The sequence below is a fragment of the Esox lucius genome, chromosome 18, assembly GCF_011004845.1.
Source record: "Esox lucius isolate fEsoLuc1 chromosome 18, fEsoLuc1.pri, whole genome shotgun sequence".
Classification (NCBI taxonomy): Eukaryota; Metazoa; Chordata; class Actinopteri; order Esociformes; family Esocidae; genus Esox; species Esox lucius.
Window position 1 is genome coordinate 4,243,333 of NC_047586.1, and position 25,115 is coordinate 4,268,447.

Genomic DNA, 25,115 nt, shown 5'->3' on the forward strand with positions numbered 1-25,115 from the left:
AGGAAGAGACAGAGAGAGTTTTAGCCTCCCTGCATGTGTGTGTTTCTCCAGGGAAGGGCTGGGCACTGATGGTTTGCCAGCACAGTGTGAATTTGCCAGCCAGGGGCATCTCTCTGTCAGGCACCATGCCCAGCTCGGCTGTTTCCACCTCCGTCTGCCCTGTTCTCACTACTGTAGAGGGAGTGAGGGAGAGGCAGAGGGAGTGAGGGAGAGGCAGAGGGAGTGAGGGAGAGGCAGAGGGAGGGAGGTACTATTACAACGCTCTTGTCTTACATGTATATCTCCAGAACACAGACACACACACACACACACAGGCTTTGTGTGATTGTGGCCAACGGGATGCACCTGGTGTGGAGAAACCATATCAAAGGTTAAAGTTAATTTGTGTTACGGCTGAGATGGAGCATCACATGACCCGGAAACAAAACCTTGGTGAAACACAAGTCAGTTATCACAAGGCAGTTCTTTACTCACACACACACACACACAAACAAACAAACAAACAAACAAACACAAACTCACAGACACAGACAAACATGCGCATATTAACACACCCTCACTAGGCTCAGCCTATCACACTACAGCCGGGCTAAAAACTGACCTATAGGAAGTGCTCCGGGTGCGGCCAAAGAAAAGGCGTGTGGCAGTGCACTGCAAGGGGAATAAGTGAGTGGCTAAGAATGCCGAAAGACATATGGACCTGGCCAGCAGACGGAACGGGGCGGGGGGTGGGAGAGGGGTGGCGGTGGGGTGGGAGAGGGGGGGCGGGGGGGTGGGGGAGTGTGAAAGGGAAAAGGGAAAGTGTGAGGGAGGGTGTGTGCTGCCACTCGTTTGCTGACTCACAGTACCACTCGCATGACTCATCTACTGCCAGTCAACGAATACAGGGGAGGGGCGATGGGGGGAGGGCAGGAAACGAAGGGAGGGAAGGACTAACAGAGAGGAGAGAGAGAGAGCATTTTAAAATCCTCTTTGTTGCGTCAAGACCCGACGCCGTGCTACTTTGGAGTCAAACGGTACTCAGTCTGTACTCAGACGCTGATCAAACACACTAGCCTGGAAGAGTAGAACACGGTGGATGGGAATTAAAACACACTAGCCTGGAAGAGTAGAACACGGTGGATGGGAATTAAAACACACTAGCCTGGAAGAGTAGAACACGGTGGATGGGAATTAAAACACACTAGCCTGGAAGAGTAGAACACTGTGGATGGGAATTAAAACACACTAGCCTGGAAGAGTAGAACACGGTGGATGGGAATTACAACCACAACTCGACGTCTCCCTTCTCATTGACAGAGCACAAAGCCCCCAGAAGGCCCCATGTACTGATGAATAGCCTGAGGTCTCACACCCGCCTGTTAAAAGCATACGCAATCCTTAGCCTGGGTGCCAGCATGACAAAGGACAGAAGGAGAGAGAGAAGAAGAAAGAGAGGAAGAAAGGAGAAAGGGCAAAAAAGGTAGAAGGAGACAGAGAATTTTAAAATTCCTTTATTTGTACAAATGTGTGCGAGATAGAGAGGAAGAGAGAGATGGAATGAAGGATGGAGAGCAAATAAAAGTTTGAAGGATGGAGAGAAAGAGTGAGAGTGAGGGGAAAGAGAATTAAAAGGGTGGGATGGAAAGACAGAGATGAGGGATGAAGATGCATAAGGAAGGACTGGAGGAGGAAAAAGCAGGAAACACTGAGAGAAGGACAGAGAGATCACAGAGGAGGTCAGAGAGATCACAGAGGAGGTCAGAGAGATCACAGAGGAGGTCATAGAGATCACAGAGGAGGTCAGTGGGAGGGAGAGACAGTAGAAAGAGGGACAAGGGGGTAGGATGATGTAGGGAAATTAGGAGAAATAAAGCATGTCATACAGAGTGACACATGGAGGGAGCTAACCTTACATTAAGATAAAATCATTATTTATTTGAATAATTGTAAAATGGCATTATTGGCACACTTGCATTTCGTACTTTGTGCACCCAAACTTGTCCTTTGTTGTTTCATGAGATGGGAGGATGTATAGCCAGGGATTTGATGTTATTAATCCATGCAGAATCCCTCTCAAATCTTCAGTCCTTGGTCCTCGCTTGCGGACACTCCTTTTTAGCTCACCCCACAGGTTTTCAACAGGTCAGGGGGCTGGGTAGGCCATTACAAAAGCTTGATTCGGTGCCTAGTGAAACATTTTTTGTATTTATCAGAAAGGAAAATGTAAATTGTCCTGTTTGAAGATCCAACAATGACCCAGATTTATCGTAGGCAGACATCGTTTTTTCCAACACCATGAAGGCATGTATCCTAACTCTCTATTAACCCATCACTTACATCAATGGCCCTTTCGGTTCATTTTCCTTCTGTGGTGTGAATTCTGTGTCTGTGCGCATCTGTTTTCATGTGTCCGGATGACTTAGTTTATCATGTTGCTTTTATTTGGAAATCTGCATTCTGAGTTAGTTTGCAAGACACAGGCAGACAGACAGAAAAACAAAAAGGCAGATAGACAGACAAACAGAAAGACAGACAGATGGGTAGGCAGACAAACAGGTAGGCAGATGGGTAGGCAGACAGACAAGCAGACAGACATACAGGCAGACAGACAGGTAAGCAGACAGAGAGACAACCTACAGACAGTTAAGCAGACGGAGAGACAGACAGACAGGCAGACAGACAGCAGGGGAAGACTACAGCAACAGTAATGATATACAGCAAACACAGAGATCTGTCAGAGCTGCCGAATCATTGATCTCACCCCCCTCCCTCCCTCCCTCCCTCACCCTTCCTCCCTCACTCTGTCTCCTCTCTCTTCCTTTGTCTCACCCTATTTCTCTCTCTCCTTCCCTACCTCCCCCTCCATCTTTATCTATGTCTCTCTGCCCCTTGTCCTCTCTCCCTCCCTTTCTTCTCCCCCATTTATACTTACCCCTTTACTGCACTCCCTATCCAGCCCTCCCTGTTAAATATACACACAGAAACACACACGCACAAGCATAGACACACATTTCATGAGGTCTGATGGTCCTTATTTAGCTTACTTAGATTTAGTTTGACTCTTTATTAGACTGTAGTTGAGATAGAAAGAGATGGGCATTAAAGTGAGAGAGAGAGAGAGACACAACGAGATAGAGAGACTAAAGGAAAAGAGTGGTGGTGAGAGAGAAACAGAGATCAAAAAGCGCCAGTGAGATCTGCGTTGCATATTGCTAGAATCAAAGGAAGAGCAGGCGCTTGATCGCCCCCCGCTGCCCGGCCTCCCTCCTCTGGCTATCACCTCTCCTCCCTGGGCTTTCTCCTCCTCCTGACTCCCTGGCTCATTGGAGGTCCAGCCCTGGAGGTAGCCTCACGTAGCCTTGCATTGTACTTGACATCCTGGCCTGGCCATAGCCTAGCATAGCATAGCATAGCCTAGCATAGCATAGCATAGCCTAGCGCTTTACTGGAGTTCTTCGCCCTTGGGGTTTATCTGTGTTAAACTTTCGTATACACACCATCTGACCGACTCCCTTAGTGTCAAAGCACCTTCCACAGTTCATGTCGCATTTTAACGAAGAGCTGGTTTTGGATACGAGGTGCCCATTTTACTGATCGATTTACGAAAAAAACAAAAAACTAAACCATGCTTCAACAGGTGACCCCCCCGACTCACATCCTTCCTGTTCACGTTGAGATGTGATGTCTGATAATGTAAAGGATTCTAAAGGAAATTATGTAGAATTTTCTGGAAACAATGGAGCCCTTGGCAAGCACTCCGGAATCCAAGTGCCCACTTGTGCCCACACTGAGACCTGGATCCATCCATTGGATGCCACCCTAGTACTTCCTCCAGTCACTGCCACCCTGCCTGGCATAGCTGGCAGTACCCTGAATGCATATAAGTCAAAACCTCTCTATGTCCTCCCAAGACGGTCAGCGTAATTGTCACGATGACATCCTGAAGCCAGGCCAAAAACCCTACGACTCTGGGAACATTAGTGGACCATCAACTATCCTCTCATCTGTTTGGGAACGTCAGAGAAACAGGTGAATTTGGATGCATCCCATAATGCATTATCCTTCGGTGAGCCAGAGGTGTGATTTTTCAGCACTTTAAAAACCTGGCTAAACACTCAACAACAGTATGTGTATCGTTATGGGGACCAGAAAACAAGTGTGTGTTACCTAAACTTAACCCTAACCTTAACGTAACCTTAACACCCAAACTGTAAATGTAAGCCAAATTGTAACACTAACCCTGATTGTAAGCTGTAACCGAAATCTGACCCCTAAACCTAGAGTCTGTGTGTGAACTTCTGCTCTTAATTTGTACTGTGAAACGGAAAATAAGCACACACACGTGCATGCACAAAGAATATCATACACACACAGTTGTGAAATATAAAACTAGATCGGCCCTAATTCCTGTTTTGTATGACCAATGAATCCAGTTCCCTATTTCGTGCACTTTGTTCGGCCCGTGGGGGGGGAGTTCTGGGGGGGGGGTGATATCTGATCATTTCAACTTCAGTATCAGAGGTTCGTCTTTGTCTAGAAAAAAATTAATCTAGTTTGTCTACACCTCTTGTCATTGAAGCATGTGACAAACAAACACAGGGACCGGGGCGCAGTTTGGAACGCAACCTTTGTCATGCATTCTGAGTGTGTTGTTGTGTGTTGCTCATAAACATTTGCGCCTGGTTGCACAGCTATTGCGTAGACTTCAAGAGAACGTGCATCTTGTTTCCTGTGTGACAGCTTGACGCACTTCTTTCGCTTTATGTGTGTTTTATTTTGGCGCTGAAGTGTGGCCCCTTGTGGCAGCTTTAAGGAGTCGCAGGTTAATACAGCTATTGATGAGGCAAGGTTGAATTAGTCCATGATTTATTCAATACAATGCAACACAGTTTAATGGAAGCAACGCTTTTTTATTTTCATTTTCAATGGAAGGGCAGCGTGAGAAGCTGGGGGGGGGGGTGACAGACCAAAGCTCGGTAGTTTCCACCCCCGACATTTAATGTTTTAGTCATTTAGCAGAGCTTTACTAGATGGACCGACCATGGCTGTTCGGAACAAGCGCTGGATTTGTACCTTTCCTGCTTACAAGCTTTTATACACTCATATGACAGGGGCCGAGCATGGCCAGGTGAGGTCTGAGTGTGTTTGACCTGTTGGTGAAATATGTGGAGAACAGTTAAAGAAAAAAAGCTTCGGTTAGCTATTCAATCACTTCTACATGTGTTAACTCTGGCCTTTGTTTTCGAAACCTATAAACTGTTATAAAGAAAATATTTTTCGAAAATATTTATATTTTTCAGAAATGGGTGCATATTTTCCTGTTCGGAACCTTTTGCATTGGCAAATAGAAAAACGCTGATTATCACCTAGTTATAAATACTTTCGTTTCATGTTGATAATGAGATTAATAAAAAAAAAAATGTGAATCATGCTTAAAATAATTTGTTTAATTTGTCACGCCATATTGAAAATTAAGATTTTAAAACGTCTCCCACTCTTCAGGGTGAAAAGGCAGTGTATCTGAAGTAGTAAACTCCATTTCGGGCGCTCGGAGATACCTGTCATATGTGCGTCGCCGACGTTTGTGAATACGTCGACATCCTCCACATGTGGCCCCATGGATTTGGACAGCGAGGCTGAGAAAGCCACCTTCTGCGTCTCTCTGATCTCTCTTTTCAGTTCCTCCACGGTGGCCTTCAGCTGCCGAAGCACTCAGGTTTTCGATGGAGGCTGCCTGAGGCTTGATACTGTCCACCCTTGCTGTCTTGCCAGGTGGGCTCTCATCGCCACTGGGATGCCCTACCTCCAATGCCATTTAGGGGCGGAGTCACTGGCTTTTGTTGTCTCTCTGTTGCGCACTTGTGCAATTGGGCTGTACTCTGCTGTCAATACTCGGCCCTCATTCAGGGTGGTTGCAGTTGGTGTGTCCCTTTGGTTGATGCTTGGCAATGTGGGTAGATTGATTTCCTGCCAGTTGGGCCCTGTCCGAGGCCTCCCCCGGATAGGGCCACAGTGTCACTGGACCCCCCTGTCTCAGCCCCAAGGTCTTATTATTGTGCTGGGGGAGTAGGGTCAGTCCTCCTTCTCCACTATAAATTCTTGTAGATCCAAGGAATGCATTTTCAAAAATGTACCTGTCTCCTGCCGTTTTAAACTTAGGAAGACATAAGGTCTTGGCCCACACCTGCAAAGTACCAGACTTGAAAGACCAGTTGCTGTCCCTGTCCAAAGTCCTCCTGGTTGTGTTTCAGATCAAGACGATACCTGATGATTTCAGCTGCCACTCTGCTGGACCCCACCCCCCCGTCTTGTCATGCTAGGTTTAAATAGACTCTGGACACAGCCCACATGCATTTATTAATTATTACAATTCGTACTCTTAATATGTTCACCCAGCACAGCCAGAAGAGGACTGGTCACCCCTCTGAGCCTGATTCCTCTCTAGGTTTCTTCCTAAATTTTGGCCTTCTTAGGGAGTTTTTCCTAGCCACTGAAATTCAACACTGTTGTTGCTTGCTCCTTGGGGTTTCAGGATGGGTGTTTTGTAAAAGCACTTTGTGACAACTGCTGATGTAAAAAGGGCTTTATAAATAAATGTGATTGATTAATTGACTGTGCCTCCGTCGTGGTTCTCAAGGCCAGCTGTGATGCTTTCTTTTCCTCCACCTGGCGTTCAGTGGTTCGGAGTCTGTCTTCCAGAGATCGGCTACTGTAGTCAGGGGCTCCAGCTTCATTAGTCTGCTTCTCAGAGATGCAACTACACAGAAGAAACAGCTCGGCTACGAAGCGCCTCATCTTTTAGTTTGATGGTGATCTTTTGTTTGTCCGTATCAGAAACATGTTACCTACTCGGATGAGTTAATAGTTAATGATTGACTCAATGGCAGTTAATATTTTACTCTTCTTGAATGAACCCAGATCTGGAGTGTTCTGGTGTTTAAAGTTCAAATGTGCATTTATTCAACTGCATGAACCAAAAGATCTGAAGTACTTTTTGCTTCAAAAAGTAAAAATGACAAATGACAAAGACTTTCCCAAATATTTCTTAATTCTAAAAGAAGAAACCCTGCAATATTTAATAAACTTATTTCAAACAACACACATTACACCAATTGAATGTTTAAAATATATTTAATGAAACATGTATTTGTTTAGAAATTAATACCTATCTCTATGATCAAGATAGCCTATACAGTGAACTCTAAATGTATTTGGAAAAAGACACATTTTTAGTTTTCCCCTCCATATCAGATTAACCATTTATAAATGACGGCACATATTGTACATTGTCCCCCCATTTAAGGGGACCAAAAGTATTTTGACAATTGGCTTCCCAGCTGTCTCTTTAGGCAGCCGTGTTAGTTTGCATCTCAGATTTTGTGCACGACAGTTTGGTTTGTTAGTCAGTTGGTATGAATGGACAAAGTCAGTCTTTCTGAACAATGAAAAATGAATGTGACATGGCACGCAACATCTATGCAGTAATGAAATAGTCTATAAATCATAAATAATAGCAAAAAATCTAAATACAAAGTATATACATTACAATGGTGACTAAAAGCAGTTCCAGTAAATGTAGAAATGGGAATATGGACAGTATGAAATCTTAAATATTATAAATAGAAGTGTTGTAGTGCCTATAAGTGGATACATTAAAAAAATATGATTATGTACATTGAATGTACATAGAAAGGGACCAGAGTATATGAAATGTCCATGTGATTAATAGATCAATGTTCCTGGATGAGGAGCCTTATAGTCTGGGGGTAAAACCTGTTTGTGAATCTGGAAGTGCGTGACGGAGTCAAATCCACCATCTTCACCTTTATTTCATGGAGGGGACAATGACGTAAAAATAATAACTTTACTTAAACACCATTACATCCTAGTTAGGATTATAAAGAGACCTCAATGGGTTCTGGAATGTGTTCACAGCCCATAGCTGTAACTACTGTATGTTCCCACCGGAGGGCGTACTTATTCAATGCTGGGATTCAATTGATCCTAAAGACAAGCAGGAATGAGATAAGGAGGGACACGTTTCCCTTTGCAGATTAACCAGCAGAGGGCGCTGTTTACCTAATAACATAAACATTTTCCTTACAAAATTGATAGATTATTAATATCTAACTACCATTAACAGACTGTTTGTCTACTCGCACATATTGTTATGCAAAAACATTCAACCAGTCCAGACAGAATTGTAAAGATGTGTCTGTGTTTTTTTTTTTTTTACAGATTTATAATCTTAAACGTTCTTTAAACACTTCGAGAATTTGGTGAGGGATTTTTTTTTTTATCAATTCATTATTTAAAACATATATATATATATATATATATATATATTTGGGTTAAAAAAACTTCAAAGGGTCCACTGGTAGGGAACGGTCTACACGCAGACCTTTTATACTAGCAGTTAAGCATGACAAGCTGGAATAAACACATGTATATTGTATGTATATTGCAAGCAGTCAAACCCCTTTACCAGAGGGGCGGGGGGCGGTATTAAGTCTAGGCTGCCAGGCGACGGTGGGCGCATAAAAAGGTGTTAGGTTGGGGTCTAGGGGTCTGGTGAAACATGAAAGGCGCGAAGACCGTGGTATTATCATGCAGGACGGGTCGGAAATCGAGTGGCGTCTCCCTCGCGCCAATCAAGTCCATAATTTTCACTGACTGGTCTGCCCTTTGTGGAACGGAGCTATAACAAACACTCACGCAAATATATACAACCGAACGCGCACGCACACTGTTTAAAAGAATACAAGTGACCAATGATAATTTAGGCTGCCTGTTCGGCTCCTCTGTGTTCTTATGCAATTGCCCGGAACAGAGGATGACAGATTATTTTGTTTCATTCGAACATGCATGAAATATTTCTAGTTTTTAAAATGCATTATTACTACTACTAATAATAAATGTACATTCCTATTATTAGTAAATTTGTGTCTGAGTTATATAGGGTTGATGACAAGTTTTATTTCTTTTACTTTGATTATGTTTATCGCTGCCCTAAAAACGGTCTATTGACTGTTTTCATTAAAAACATATTTTAAATTAAATTACTTTTATACCTTTAGATCAAAGGGCCTCAGTTCAGCATTGCCTATTACTTTTAAGGCCAAGTTGTGAACAATTCAAATGAGGAATGCTCGCTTCAACACGCCTTTTCTTTAGAGGAGCTAGTCCTCAGAGCTCAGAATGTGTGGCCGTCTTTATGTTGCTAACCAAAGGAGGATTAAGGTTTTTGAAGCACTCACGTTTATTCAAACAAATCATCAAGTTGAAAAAAGACGGATTTAGCGGACATGAACTTTGAACTACGTTCTTCTCTCATTATTTTCTCTCTCTCCGTCTCTAGCTCAAGGTGGCACCAGCGCGCCCGCGTACCACAAAAAAGCCTCAGTTCATTTGTAATTAATTCATGCCATCCCTGCCAGAAATCTGTTTTTTTTTGTTCTTACACATATAAATATAAATGGACAATGACTTTCATCTTTAAAAATATCCTGACCGTTTAGTTTGAAACTGGTTGAAATGGGGCTTAGAAGTGCAACCTTTATTCTAACATGGCATAAAGTGCATCTTCTTCATTGAAGAATGGGGTGCGGCCGTTAAATTGGTTATTTTCGGTCCGCGTCTTATGTGCAGATCGGAGGCTTGGATATGACCGTGCGTTGCAGTGCAGTCCGTCTCTCTACCCATTTGCTATGCCCCCTTGTTTTCCTATCACACCCCGGTGGTCTCTCCCTTGCGCCGGGACATGAACGGTGTCCCCCACCGCCGTCCCTCCCCTCAGCCCATTGTGTGCCAGTAGAACAAGGGGGGGACGGGAGGGGGAGGAGAAGAGGGGAGAGGGATGAGGAGAGGCAGTCACTGTTAAGTGTGGACTTACAAAGTAGATCAGACCTGGGCAGGAACCAGCACTTGTTGAAATGTTTTCATAGTTTGCTTTCTTTTCTTTTACCTTCCTGTTATCTACCTGCTGAGGCGTATTTCTTATTGTATTAACCGACGTTTTTACCTCATCCAGACTTTCCATGGAATGTTTCTTTAAATGTGACCTATTTTTAGTCTTCAACAAAACGTCCATTTGATGTAGCTGGCTTGCCACTAACCGCATTGTCTCTAAAAACAGATTAGATTTTCCTTTTTCTAAATAGTTTACGCACGACTGGAAACTGGGATTAGGCGCTCCAAACAGAGATTAGACAAAGCTACGAGTCAATAGGGTGTTGTGGAAAATGCGCAGGACACATTATCTTCTCGGAATCGGATATTGACTCTTGTTTCTCTTGGCATCATCTCCGTGAACCGACGAGAAACGGAACCCCCCACAGAGGATTACAGGTCGTCTTTTTTTCTTCACAGAGGACCACTTTTCCGTTTGGTTAGGCCTATTTATCGGTGGCACAAGGGGGCATGGAGACCAGCACCGGCCGGAGACGGTGGAACAGCGCCGGACAATACCTACTGCTGGCGACTTCTCTCATCGCCTGCAACTCGCAACTACCGGTGGACGCAAACTCCTGGTTGTAAGTTGAAGACATTTCACACACTATGCCAAACAAATTATGTATAGACAAGGATTAGTTGCGACTTCAGTTTAAGTGCAATGCATTGGCTACATTGACAAATGGTAGAGTTTCTGACTGTGTTTGTAACACAATTCATTGTATTTGTTCTGGCGAGTTGTGGTAGAGCCGTGCGTGTGTTGTGTTAGCTTGTAGTGTCATGTCGTGTTCTGAAGAGTGGTGGAAGGGACCAGTGGAGAGAACAAATGTGAAGGCTTTGTCACAATATTTACCCATGCAGCCGCACAAATGGCCAATCTGTCGCAATGAGCGGGACACGGCGTCTTGACCTCGTTGCGGAGAGACTTGCGTTCCCTAACGTTCCATTCTGACAGAGAACATTTAAACAGACCTTTGAGTCACCATCCGGCACCCATACAGTCCTCTGTAGGCTGTTTACATGCAATTACATTAACATCAGAAAAGTGTAGCCCTTGTACTTTCGTATTCATTTAGCCCATTCCTCTTCGGTTTTAAATCGTGCACGTTCGCTACGGTAGTCAATGTGTTTTGCACTATGTTGACATTTGGAAACGATTATTGTTGGACTCGGTGAAGGCTAACTGCTTTTACTTGACTTGTTTCACGCACACATCACTGTCTATAACACCGGCCCCTACTGTCCTGCGCAGGTCGTTAGCGATGAACCCTATCCAGAGACCGGAGATGTACATCATTGGCGCCCAGCCTTTATGCAGCCAGCTTACGGGTCTGTCGCAGGGGCAGAGGAAGCTGTGCCAGCTCTACCAGGACCACATGGTTTACATTGGCGAGGGAGCCAAGACGGGCATAAAGGAGTGCCAGTACCAGTTCCGGCAGCGGCGGTGGAACTGCAGCACCGTGGATAATACTTCGGTGTTCGGACGCGTCATGCAGATAGGTGAGTTTTATCGGTAGACCTGGTTGGAATTGGACGCGCGTGGCTCCGATCCAAGCTGTCCCTGCGCGTTCCTTCGCCGACGGTTGGTAGCGGCCTACTAAGCAATGAACCGGCGCCAGTTTTAGGCCCACGGGCCAGAGAATGACACGTTTACATTCTGATTTCCAGTGTCAGCTGGTGCACTTCAGAAGAGTAAACGGTGGAATCTGTAGTTTTGAAAGTAATTTAAAATCCGTTTTAGGCTCCCTAGCCAGTTAAACTAGGCTTCGCACTTAATTATAAGATTCCATGGTAAAATTGAGAGGCAGTTGGCTCGTGGCAAGTGAAACTAACCTTTCTCGACAATTGAGTGTTAGTTCCGTTCAGTGGTGAGACGAGAATGTGCCCCTGAATACCCCCTGCTCTACCCCTCGTACGGCCAAGCAGGTCGACCCCCTCTCTCTCCCTCCGACGCCGTTCCGTTCCAAACAGCAATGGAGTTGTTTGCAGTCAATCGCATGCGTTGTTTTGAGGTGTTAGTCTGGCTATTGTCCACGGCCGCCTTTTGAAATGCAATCATGGGATGACACGGACTCGGCAGTTCCGGGCTTCTATTTGAAGTCGGGATTCTATGGGCCAATAAAAACCTGGTCTTTATCGGGCGCCCAGGCTCGTGGCGCATCTAGGCCAGAACATTCCGCTTAAAAGAGAACATAATGAAGTTCCAAACTTCTTGACACGTGACTAGTGCCAGGAATCAAGATATAAAAGTAGTTTGAAAATCTGAACGTTCTGTACTTACCGAAAAGCGTTACGGTTGCAGAAATTGTGAACTGAAATAGTTCCTTGGTGCGCCAAAGTTGATAGGCAAATCAACCCACGCTATACTGTAAATCATACATGTACACATTACTTTTGTATACACAGAAATTCTACATAACATACATACATTGTATAATGCAGCCATATACAGTAGCCTACATTTACATAACTAAACTGGTAGCCTACAGTAAGCTACAATGCCTTATTACCTCTCTAAAATAATTTGAAAATCACAAACCCAATATAAGGAACTAGAACAAACAGAAAAAGTATATACACTCACCTTCAAAACGATTGGCAACATTCATAAAAAAAATTAACAACAAAGTCTGTACAAGATAAACAGCACAGACTGCAAGCTGTAGATATTGCAGTTTTCCAACATTTGGAATATATTGTAGGCCACCACATTAATGATCAAAGGGAATCAACAGATATGACATATTTCTTGAGTGATACATGTTTTTCCCTGAATAAAAGTTGTCAGAATCTTTGGAACTTTTGTTCTTTGTACATTGAGAACTATCTTTTGGCGGAGGGAACAGCACTCAGCCTTTTCCGACAATTGTTTATGAGACTGAAGACATTGGAAGGGATTTTACGCCAGTCCTCCATAAAGAATCTTTCCAGTTCTTTGAGATCTGTCAGAATGCGCTCATGGGCTGCCCTTTTCAATTGAAACCTCAGGTTTTCATTTGGAATAAAGTCCAGAGACTGAAATGGTCATTGCAAAATGTTTATTTTGTCATCAGTCAACGATTCCTGTGTGGATTTCGACGTGTACGTAAGATCCACTTGCAGACCACCTGCTGTAAGATCCACTTGAGCACCAGTTCTTTCAATAATAATTTTTCAGGCATTTCTCTTTCTTTATTGGACTGGAAAACAGGGAGATATGGAGGAGAGACTTTTGGCCTAAAGAGCAATGAGAGGCAGCTGTTTAGATCGCTGGACATCTCTCTGACACGCTCATTAAAATACCCAATTGATGGTGTTATAGGGTTCATTTGGAATTTAGATTAATTGCCTTTATTCAATAATAAAGTGCAGTACATTAAATATGTTTTTACACCAATTGTTGCTCATATAAAAAATTTGTACATATATAATATATATATATAAATAAATAAACACATACATACATAGTACCCCCTCCTGAAGTTTGGACACCTACTTATTCGTGGTATTTCTTTATTTATACTACATTGTACACTGTAGAGTAATAGGGGTGACATCAAAACTTTGAAATATGGAATCATGTAGTAACTCAAAAAGTGTTAAAAAAAAAACTAAACATGTTTATATTGTAAATTCTTCAAAGTAGCCACCCTTTGCCTTGATGGCAACTTTGCCCACTCAGAGTATTCTCTAATCCAGCTTTATGAGGTAGTCACCTGGAATGCTTTTTCAACAGTCTTGAAGGAGTTCCCACATAGGCTGAGCACTTGTTGGCTGCTTTTCTATTCACTCTGTGGTCCAACTCATCCCAAACCATCTAATTTGGGTTGAGGTCAGGTGATTGTAGAGGCCAGGTCATCTGATGCGGCACCATCTCTCTCCTTCTTGGTCCAATAGCCTTTACACATCCTGGAGGATCTGGGTCATTGTCCGGTTGAAAAACAAGTGATACTCCCACTAAGAGCAATCCAGATGGGATGTGGTGTCTCTGCAGAATGCTATGGTGGTCATGCTGGTCGGGTGTGCCTTGAAATCGAAAATAACTCAGCGACAGTGTCTTACAGTAACGATGGACTGTCATTTCTCTTTGTTTATTTGAGCTGTTCTTGCCATTACATGGACTACTGCAGTACAGACAGAATGATGGTCTTGCGTATACCCGCCTTGCCTTGTCACAACACAGCTGATTGGCTGAAACGAATTAAGAAGGAAAGAAATTCCACAAATTAACTTAACAAGTTAACTGACAAGGCACACGTGCTAATTTAAATGCATTCCAGGTTACTACCTCATGAAGCTGGTTGATAGAATGCAAAGAGTGTGCAAAGTCAAGGCAAAGGGTGGTTACTTTGTTTAGCCTATCCATCTGTCTATCTTATCTATCTGTTTATCTGTTGTCTAGCTTATCTTTTCATCTGTCTATCTGTCTAGCTCATCTATCTATCTATCTATCTATCTATCTACCTGGCTGTCCATCTGACTGTCTGACTATTTATCAGGTCTCAATCAACTCTCATTCTCTTTCTCTCTGGGTTTCTCTACCTCTGTGTATATAATCTACCAATCTATCTGTCTCTGTGTCTGTCTGTCTGTCTATTTATCAGTGCTCATGCTTTTTCTCTCTCTGTGTTGCTCTCTCTGTTTTTCTCTCTGTTTCTTTCTCTCTCTGTTTTTCTCTCTGTTTCTCTCTCTGTTTCTCTTTCTCTATTTCTCCCTCTGTTTCTCTCTCTGTTTTTCTCTGTTTCTCTCTCCCTCTGTGATCAGACCAACCATAGTCCCCTGGCCAGGAGTGCCTGAAGCCAGGACTCATTTTTAATTGTCCCCTGTAGTCACACTTCAAAAACAGGAAACGTGGTCACAGACCCAGCACCACGTGGGGCCAAAAGGGGTATTGCCCCCTCAGATAGAAACTACCCCCCCCCCCGCCCCAGTTTTGTGGGGGGTGGGGGGTGGTGGGGTGCGCGCAGTGATTAGACACGCCCCCTCATTTGTGCAAAATGCATCCTCAGGCATGTCATTCTGGCGCTGGACCTGCACGGTCAACTGGGTTAGTTAAAGGGCTAGCAAGCGAAGCGCACGTGTGTGCGTGCGTGACAGTGTGTTAGAGGTGTAGCTGTTTACGCTAACCCGCCTTCTGTGTGCGTGTGTGTCTGTGTCCATCCAACAGGCAGCAGGGAGACAGCCTTCACCTATGCCATCAGTGCTGCAGGCGTGGTGAACGCGGTGAGCAGAGCGTGCCGGGAGGGAGAGCTCTCCACCTGCGGATGCAGCCGCGCAGCTCGTCCCCGCGACCTGCCGAGGGATTGGCTGTGGGGCGGCTGTGGCGACAACGTCAACTATGGCTACCGTTTCGCCCGGGAGTTTGTGGACGCGCGGGAGCGAGAGAAGAACTATCCTCGTGGCTCCGTAGAGCACGCTAGAACCCTGATGAACCTGCAGAACAATGAGGCTGGTAGACAGGTGAGGAACTAGAACAAGCACAGGCATAAACACACACACACACCTTTATGTGTCCATCTATGATTTAACAAGGTTTGTCTGACCGACATGATTGGAGGGAGATACAGAGGAACCGATTGATTGGCTGAGAGAGCAACGAGAGTCAGAGAGAAGAGGGAGAGAAAAGAGACAGCGACGAAGAGAGAAAAGTGAGAGAGAAGTGAGACAGTGCCAGTGAGTGAGCAGAGAGGTGACAGAGAGAGAGAAGAGAAAGCGTGATTGAGGGAGAGAAGAGAGACAGAGAGAGAAGAAAGACAGTGACAGAGAGAGAGAGAAATAAAGAGATAGAGAGAGAGATGAGGGACAGTGCTGCCTGTATATGTGGGAGGAGAGCCCAAATACACAAGCCCTCTAGACAAGAACGGAAGCCTCTCAACGCCCGGTTACAGCATCCTCATCATTTGGTTGAGAGAGAGAGGGAATAAATGGGGGAGGGAGAGAAGGGGGAGAGAGAGATACAGGGAAGGAGAGAGGAATAAAAGGATGCAGTAAAATAAATAATATTCTTATTCTTGGCCTGACTAGTTCCGCATTAAAAGCGGTCTGGTTTGACCGTCCCAGTCATGTTCTCCTTGACAATGTACCACTGATGTTTACCCGGCAAGTCAACGATGTATACATGGAATTGAAAGAGAGAGAAAAGAGATCTTCACTGTTTGCTTAGCTTGATAATTGTTGGTTTATTTTCCCGCAAAGTCAACACAGAACTGAGATAGGAGGGGAAACCCAAAGCGCCGGCTAAACCAACAAACTCAACTCCAATGGACAGAGGAGCACCAGGAATTAACTCTGTCCCAAATGGCACCCTATTCCCTTACGTCCCCCTCGTGGCCTGGGTTAGACACTGGCTAACAGGAAATGAGGTGCCATTTGGAGCCCTGGCCAAGCTCACAATGCCTGGGTGTCTGTGGAGTCATCATAAGCACATCAACAAACAGCACGCACAGAATGTGTGTCTGTGTGTGTGTTGAAGTGGCTGCTTTGTAGCAGGGGGAGGAGCAGCAGAGTGGAATAGATAATTTATTAGGAGCCCCCAAATGGCCCCTGCTCTACAGCAGTGTGTGTGTGTGTGTGTGTGTGTTGTCAGAGTGGCTAACGCCCTTGGAGTCTGTTGGGGTCACGGGGTCAGAGAACATTCCTCCAGGGTAACAGGGCCACTCACCCTGACTTACCCACTCTCTCCGTGTGTGTGTGTGTGTGTGTGTGTGTGTACGTGTGTGTGTGTGTGTGTGTGTGTCAGTTACTTAACCTCTCGCTGCCTGCTAAATACTGAACCCATCATTCAGGGGCATGATTGTTTGAAAAAGGAAAATGGGAATCAATCTCACTCTTTTTAGACCACTCATCCTGACCCACTAACAAACCGCTCCTTGCCTTTTGTAAGGTGACTTACTGACTGCCTGCTTCAGTCCTATCATGTTGTAATATGACTTACTTACTGCTTTTGACCCATCATGTTTTAATGGCTTACTGACTGCTTTATACCAATCATGTTTTAATATGACTTACTGACTGCTTTAGACCCATCCTGTTTTAATGACTTACTGACTGCTTTATACCAATCATGTTTTAAAATGAATTACCGACTTCTTTAGACCCATCATGTTTCAACATGACTCATTGACTGGCTGTTTTGGATCTTTAACCCTTTTAGAGGTGAGAAGGTGGAACAGAATTTATATCTTGTAGAGTGGTTTTGATTCCTGCCCACGTTTCTCTCTGGCTCTTCATTGCTCTTCATCTCTCTTCATTGCCCTCTCTCCGTCTCTCTCTCACTGTGTCATTCCATCTCTCTTTATTTCTCTCTCTCAATCTCTCTATTTCTCTCTCCCTGTCCATCTCTTTGTCTCTGAACCTTCATTCCCGTCTCTGTCTGTCTGTCTCTCTATCCCTCCTCCCATCCAGAGTGACCGATAAGTTTGAGGTTTTCAAAAGAGAGCCACTGGTCTCAACCTGCCCATCCTCCCCATTGAGCCAGCAATGTGTTCAGGGAGGAGTCTGTCTGTGTCTCCAGCTGAAAGCTTTAATGCCTCCCAAAACAAACACAGCGCTGTTGACATTCATCACCGCAGAGAAGCTCCGCCGCTCACAGAGAGACTATGGCCATTAGAGTCTTGACAGTTCACCCTCAAGAGTAATGCTGTTCAGAGATGGAGAGATGAGAGGAAAAATAGAGAGAGGTAGAGAGGAGGAGAATGGAGAGAAGGGAAGGGCGGGAGACACAAGGAAGTAGAGAAGGGGGGAGCAGAGAGGGTAGATGTGAGGTGTGTTTTCCCGTGTTGACCTTTGACACGTCCAGGTGGGTGTTAATGCCACCACCAGCTTATCACTCTCTCTGAAAGAAAAACGGGACCTGGGGAATTTCAGTCAGATTTATCCTGGTTGGGATCACAGAGACCGGCATTCCGCCGTGGAATGTTAAGGTTTTAACCTCCAGAATTACCCCCCTTTAGGATGGGAAACACTCCTGGAAACTAGGGTGCCGGACGTTTTCCAAAAGCCCACTACTCCCCATAGGCTCGCTCCTACTCAAGTACACTCTGTAGGGAATAGAAGGTCATTTAGGACACAAGCCTAGTCCGTCCCTATCCACACCAATTCTGTCCCCTATGGCTGAGACCAATGTGGCCCCCTATTCCCAATAGTGTCCACTCCTGACCAGGGCCTTCAGTAGAGACTAGAGTGCAGATTGGGACCCTGGCGCGGGTCTAATAAAAGGTCCATTTGCCTGGTCGTAACCATTCAGGATGTCATCTGAAGCTGGATATCTGTTCAGCATGTGTTTGTCTTAAGCTGTTTACAGAAGACCCCTTACACACAGTGTTTGGGAGAGTGTGTGTGTGTTCCGAAGAGGTCGCGGGGTCAAGGTCTGGTAAGGTTATGGCGCTGTTGAGTGTCCCATTGGGGCTGTATAGGGGAGAGAGAAAGTGTGTGTGTTTGTGTGCGCGTGCACCTCTGAATGCAATGAATGTATATATCAGTGTAGCCGTGTGTTATTTAAACATTTAGGAATTAATTTACTTGTGTGTGTGTGCACGTGTGCGTGTGTGTGTGTGTGTGTCTTTTACAGGGGCACCACTTGGTAGAGATTGAGGAGATTACATGCAACCCATTAGATCAGGGGGCTTAGGGTTTGCAATCTGGCCATTGAGCCTCGGCCCGTATCTGATACTTTGACAAAGCACCTCGAATCAGCCCCCCTCAGCCCCCCACTACCTCAGAGACCCCCCCCCCCTCAAGAGCATGTAAGATTAAGGTCTCAGTGTGTTTGAGTGACGAGGGCTTCTGTCCCTGTTATTGTTGTCTTTCAGGCCGGGGCGGAAGACGGGATGAGAGGGATGGATGAGCAGGGTGTGGCACGGCCCATTTCATCCCTTCGTTTTCCAGCCTTCCCTTTCTCTTTTACTCCTGCTCCTCCTTTCTCTACATTCCCTCTCTGTTTTCCTGCGAGCCTGCTTGCTGCTCCGCCAGGCTTGGCCTGCCTGGGATTTGTCCTGCATGGATGCTTTGGGTTGGGGGGGTCGGGGGGGTGGGGGTAACAGGGTTCGCAGGGCCTTTTGTGGAAGTGACACGGGTGTATCGGTGCAGTCACAGCCCGCTGGACACCTCAGCCGTCTGGCCTCCGAGACGGGGTAGACACGGCGCACCGGGGTGGGGTGGGGGGGGGGTGGGGGGGGGCTGGGGCGGCGGGGAGCAGCGGACTTCCTGTTCTCTTTCCGAAAACACACACACCTGGCGATGGCGTGGGGGGTGGTGGGATCCCTCCCGCTCTCCCTCTGAATTTCTTTTATAACGGACTCGCGTTCGGGTGGGAAGGTCAATATTACGTTACTCATCTTGAAATGTCGACAGCGCTAGAATGTTTCCATCTTTGAAGTGAACACTTGATATTTTTTAAAGTGTGGCTAGTCCTCTCTTTCGTCTCCCCCTCCTGTCATCCTTCTCTTATCTACACACCTCTGGGTGTGGGGGGGGGGGCGGGGTATTTACTTACCCCCCCCCCTCCCTCCCACCTTTCTCCCCCTCTTTCAGCCTGTCTGAGCTGCCTCTATTGTCCCTGTGCCGGGAAGCATGCATTCGACGGACGGATGGATGGATGTGTGTGTGTGTGTGTGTGTGTGCGCGTGCGCGTGCGCATGTGTGATGTCAGCTTCAGTTCGGGACCCTGCAGGCACGGTGACACTGTCATCCACCCCTGTCCTATAGGACACAGCCCTGACACAATGACCCCAGGCCCGTTGACCTCTAACCTTATACCCTGCAATTAACTGAACTCATCAGTCACGCTGAGAATCCAAACATTAGCCGGGAAGGCCCGGAGTCAAGCGTGCTTCTCGTGTAACAGGGCTTGCGTGTATTGAGGCCTACGTAAGTGTTTTAGGTAGGATTTTTTGGGGTTTTTTACGAGGGCAGCTAAGATAGTTGAGCTTCTGGACCTCCCTCATGAATCCTTATGTTAGAACAACTCTGACCTGGGTTGCTGTGAGTAATGGCGGATAGAATGTTCTAGAATGCAGTAGAATGTGCCAGAGTTCTAGAAGGTCAGTAGGGGTCATATCCTGTATTGCCGGGTGCAGAGTGGTGTCCCCGTTGGCCAGTTTGAGGGATGAGGTGTGCATGTAAGTCTGTGTGTGTGTGTGTGTGTGTGTTGAGGGAAAGGTTTGGGTTACAGTTTGGTGTTGTGGTAGTCAGCAGCCTCAAGCAGTGAACACGGAAGTGTAAATGGATGCTATCGCCACCTTGTGGCTCGGTGTGCAAGAGCAGGGGAGGTGGTTGGGGGTGGCCAGGGGACCTCAGTGTGGGGAGTTCGCCCAGGTGTGCTGTCATCCAGGTGCAGAGACCTCCTGACAGTGCTCTGGGGGAAAGGGGGACAGAAAGGTGTCAGGTGTCTGTCTTCAATTCACCTTTCTCTCTCTGCTCCCCTGTCTCTTTATCTCTCTGTCTTTCTCTGTACCTCTCTCTATCTCTCTCTCAGCCCCCCACTCTCTATCACTCTGTTTCTTCCTTCCTCTCTGCCCATCTCTCCAACCCCCTCTCTCTCTCTGTGCCCTCCCCCTTTCTCCATCCATTTTTCTTTCCTTCTCTTTCTCTCAGTCAGCAAACAGCTGTTGCCTACTTAGAGAGGTAGGGGGTTGCTGAGCTGTGGAAGCTGGTGAGGGAAGGGAGATTGGAATCAATGCAACACCTGGTCTCCATCATTATCAACTATCCGCCCTTCACCAACTTCCACTGAGGCATCATTCTGCCATGTTCTCTTGTTTAAACCACCAAGGCCATACAGGGAGGCAGAGACAGATAGGCAGACAGACAGGCAGACAGACAGGAGGGAGCGAGAGAGGTCCGAGAAAGATACAGAGAGAGTCAGAAGAGAGAGAGAAGGGGAAATCCTTTGATGTCATCATGCCAAATGGTTAAGGTCACTGGAGCCTCAACACACTGACTGCACAGGCACAAAAACATTTCAATAGTTTCTCTGACTCTTTCTATCCATCTCTTCTCTCCAACTTCGTCTATACCCATCTGCTCTCTCAAACCTTTTATCCATCTCTTCTCTCACTATCTGTCTCTTCTCTCTCACTCCTTCTGTCTCTGCTCTCTCACTCCTTCTGTCTCTTCTCTCTCACTCCTTCTGTCCATCTCTTCTCTCATACTCCCTGTTCCTCTCTCTCTTTCTCTCATTTTCTGTTCTCTTACTCTCTTGGGGAGCCTGGCTCTGGAATTTATTCATAAGCTTTGCTTTTGTGTTGGACATTTGGTTCGCTGCTTGATCGAATGGACACATTTCCAAACACAAGTGTTGGGCATCAAAGTGAATTTGTGAGTGTGTGTGTGTGTGTGTGTGTGTGGATGCGTGACAATGGCATCCTCATCCCGTCCCAGCAGGAGCTCGATACACTCTTTGAACTCCCACACTGATCCGGTGGCAGCACACACACACACACACACACACACACACACCGAGTCATCCCTGCAAGTCATGCGTGTAAAAGAGTCACGCTTGTAAAGTCAGTATCGGAGATTTTTAAAGGCAGTCTGTAGCTTTTAAGTCATGTTTATTTACTTAGGTCGTGCTGAGGAGTGTGTGTCGGCGTTTCAGGCTAAAGACATTTCCTCTAAGAGCCTTGTCTAATACCTCCAGAGACTGTTTGAACTCTCTAGTCTCTGCTGACGTTTGTCCTTTCAACAGGTGTGTACCCTGGATTTGTCATAGCAGTTTGTTCAATGGGTACTTTTCCTTCTCTGGCCCTGTGTGCTCTTTTTTAACATCTGACCGTTTGTTTAGGCTTGTTTGTAGCTTTGTTAACTAGCTGGGACGTTCCCTGTTTAAATCAGTGGGGAGCTTTTAGTGCACTCAACTGAAGGTCTGTTGCCTGTTGTACGATGGAGTGGCCATTGTGTCCAAAAAACGCTCACCCTGTTTCTCCACCACTCTCTTTTCAAAAGCCAGTCTAAACGGAAAGACCCACAACCTCTCGCAGTTCTTTTCGGAGATGGCGTTGTGGTGCAATGTTTTGACGTCACCACTAGGGGGCATCCGCGTTGCACAGACGGCAACAGCGCCCAGGACATCACAGTATTAGTCAATGTGTAGATTGAGCTCATTTTCAACATGGCATTTTGAAAGTCACCGACAGCCTAAAGTGCTACAGTGTGCCACAGTGTTTAATTAAATAGGACATTTATGTAAATGTGCTCTTTTGGCTGGCTCACGACATTGCAGATGTGTATTTAAAGCATCTCCTTCTCCCTCTCCCCGTCTCCCCCTCTCCCCGTCTCCCCGTCTCCCTCTCCCCCCCCCAGTCTGTTTATAACCTGGCCAACGTGGCGTGCAAGTGTCACGGCGTCTCGGGCTCCTGCAGCCTGAAGACCTGCTGGTTACAGCTGGCTGACTTCCGGCGCGTCGGGGAGTTCCTCAAGGAGAAGTACGACAGCGCCGCGGCCATGCGCGTCGGGCGCAAGGGCAAACTGGAGCAGGTGGACAAGCGCTTCAACGTTCCCACCCCGGAGGACCTGGTCTACACCGACCAGAGTCCAGACTACTGCCTGAAGAACGAGACGACCGGCTCCATGGGCACCCAGGGCCGGCTCTGTAACAAGACGTCTGAGGGGATGGACGGCTGCGAGCTGATGTGCTGCGGGAGGGGCTACGACCAGTTCAAGACCTACAAGCACGAGAGGTGCCACTGCAAGTTCCACTGGTGCTGCTATGTGAAGTGCAAGCGCTGCACGTCGCTGGTGGATCAGTTTGTCTGCAAATAGCAAGGAAGGGAAAGGGTTAGGGATGAGTGGATGGATGATGGATGGATGGATGGATGATGGTTGAATGGCTGGATGGATGGATCTATGGGTGAATGGATGGATGATGAATGGATGGACATGTGTTAATCGTGGGAAGGGAGGGGTTGGGGACTTGGAAAGGACACAGCCTGTGGGGGGAGTGAGGTTAGATAACAATCAAAAATAAATAAATAAAACTAAATGAAATATATAAATAAATGAACAAATGTGTTGATAATAATTTAACGAGACTTTAAATGACTCAAGCCACCTAAGGGAAGACCTGACTGACAAGCAGGCAAACACAAAACCAAGACTGCTGTTTTTTTGCTCTGCTCTTTCCGCTCTGCGATTCGCTTCTTCTCCCTTCTACAACTGTCCACTGATTGGTGGCTTGTGCTGACCAGGAAGTACGGTCACTAGTATCTCTGTTGCCCGATTTGCAGTGGGGGAGGGGGGTTTGACTCCTTTTTCGTTAGAGACTCTTTTCAGAGCAAAAGGTTAAGAGAAAGACTGAGAGTGGAAAAGTGAATGTAAAAACGACAGAAGGAAAGAAAAGGCTGAGAATGGATAGACTTCAGTGAGATGCAGCCAGTTTCTATGGCCTCCTGTCCCTCCCCTCCACCTCCCCTGTCCTCCCCCTATAATCATCACCCTGGCAGAGCTCTTAAAAACCACCACGCAAAGCCAAGGGACTGCTGACCTCACACAGGAACGACGGAGTTTGAAACTGTTGAACTTCCTGGTCAGGAACCATGGAGCCATGGAATGTGTTCTACGGTTCTACCGATATTTATGATGTAGGAAGACGGCTTGTGACTTTGGGACAAATAACAGAACTTTGTGTGCTCATTGTAACCAAGACTCCAAGAAGGACAAGAGACACAGAAGTTGTGTTGATTGAACAGGCGGGGACTCTGGGACAGTCACGTGTTCCGGTTTCAGAGTGAAGGCCGGGGACCGGCTCTTGACATGAAAGAAACTCATTGGGGACCATGTCATGAGTCTCGGGTGGGAGGGGGGGGGGGGGGGGGGGGGCAAGGAGAAGTCGGTGAGTGGAGAACTGGAACGAGGGTCTTTTATTAATGTCGTACCCCTCTCTGCTTAACTCCATTAAAAAATAAATAAATGTAAGCTGTTTTTTTCATCTAATGTTTTTGAGAAGGAGGCAAGTCACGTGCCACGGAGAAATGGCCCATGACTGGACAGAGACTTGAGGGGTGGAGCCAACACCAGCACCGATCTGCTTCTAACCCATACTAATCTAGCACCATAGCCCGGGCCTGTCACCATACCTTAAATAATGTTGTATGTCACCTTTCTGTATCATCACATTGTCTTGGTCTGGTGAAGGGTCACAGTTCCGTCACCCTCTTCCTATTTGTTTCATAAGCATTGTGTTCAGCCAGCTGTTGGATGGGGAGAAGCCCTTCTGACATTACCATGACCACCACTAAGGCAATGTCTTAAACAGATTCCACACAGCTATGTAAGGGGATGTGACATGTGTTTGTGTTTTATGAATGTGGGAGGGGGGTGAAACAGAAGAAACTTGGGGGGAGGACTGCAAATAAGTATTGTCGGGAAAAGCTAACATAAAAATAATGGTTCATTAAAAATATATATTTTATTAATAATTGCTTTTTTCAAGTCAGACCATGTATGTATTGTTTTGATTATACTGTCTTTGACATGGAGCCTTGGAGAAGGGTTCGCGTTCCAAATGGCATCCTATTCCTTATCTCTATAAGCTCTCCTATAGGCTCTGGTCAAAAGTAGAATGCTACATAAAGAATTAGCTGCCATTTGGAACTCAGTGTTTGAGACGTTGTTGTTCAGCAGAACCTCTCCCTCAGGGTTCCTTCCTGCTTCCAGTGGAATGTCCAGTCTCTGCCAATGCTGTCCACTGTTCAACCATTGACAGACAAGCCTGTCCTTTGTCATCCAGTGAGTGTTGTACTAAACATGTAAAAAGCAGCAGCCCTTACCCATATACGCAGATTATTATTGCAGCATAAAGACTCCAGGTCCTGTGTTGTTTACTTATATTATTATAATTATCTCAACGTTTGTTGTTATGATACAATCTATAATTATGCTCCATGTGTATATTGTATTGTGTTCCCCATCAAAACAGTCATATTAAACCAATAATAGTGATGATTATGATAATAAGTGTTTTTCTCATGTTCCTGTCCTCTCCTAATGCTGGATTTTCTATTTTTGTCTAAATCGATTTACGCAGCAGGTAAGGAAAGGACACATTAGGTTATGGTTTGGAAATAGGGTTAGGGGTGAGCTAAAATGCAAAAAATTAAACTTTTGTAAGTCAATTTGACATAAACGGTATGTTATTTAGCTATGACCATAATGCTCTTCCTCTGGGGACTGGCTGTGTGTTAGTGAGTTTATGTGTGTATTTGTGC

General features: G+C 45.9%; 1 protein-coding gene across 5 annotated transcripts in view; it reads left to right on the forward strand.

Moving 5' to 3' along the window:
- Nucleotides 1–23,694, forward strand: part of wnt5b (wingless-type MMTV integration site family, member 5b) — a 99,948-nt gene extending 76,254 nt beyond the window's left edge. For 4 of the 5 annotated variants that reach the window (XM_010891997.5, XM_010891999.5, XM_010892000.5 and 1 more), the window contains 4 exons: nucleotides 10,351–10,514; nucleotides 11,186–11,433; nucleotides 15,080–15,372; nucleotides 22,213–23,694. In XM_010891997.5, coding sequence (XP_010890299.1) covers nucleotides 10,402–10,514; nucleotides 11,186–11,433; nucleotides 15,080–15,372; nucleotides 22,213–22,671 — 1,113 coding nt within the window. In that variant the 5' untranslated portion in view covers nucleotides 10,351–10,401 and the 3' untranslated portion in view covers nucleotides 22,672–23,694. Of the gene's footprint in view, nucleotides 1–9,887; nucleotides 10,515–11,185; nucleotides 11,434–15,079; nucleotides 15,373–22,212 lie in introns of those variants that run through there. The other variant, XM_013138652.4, reaches the window with a different exon arrangement.
- The last annotated feature ends 1,421 nt before the right edge of the window (nucleotides 23,695–25,115 follow it).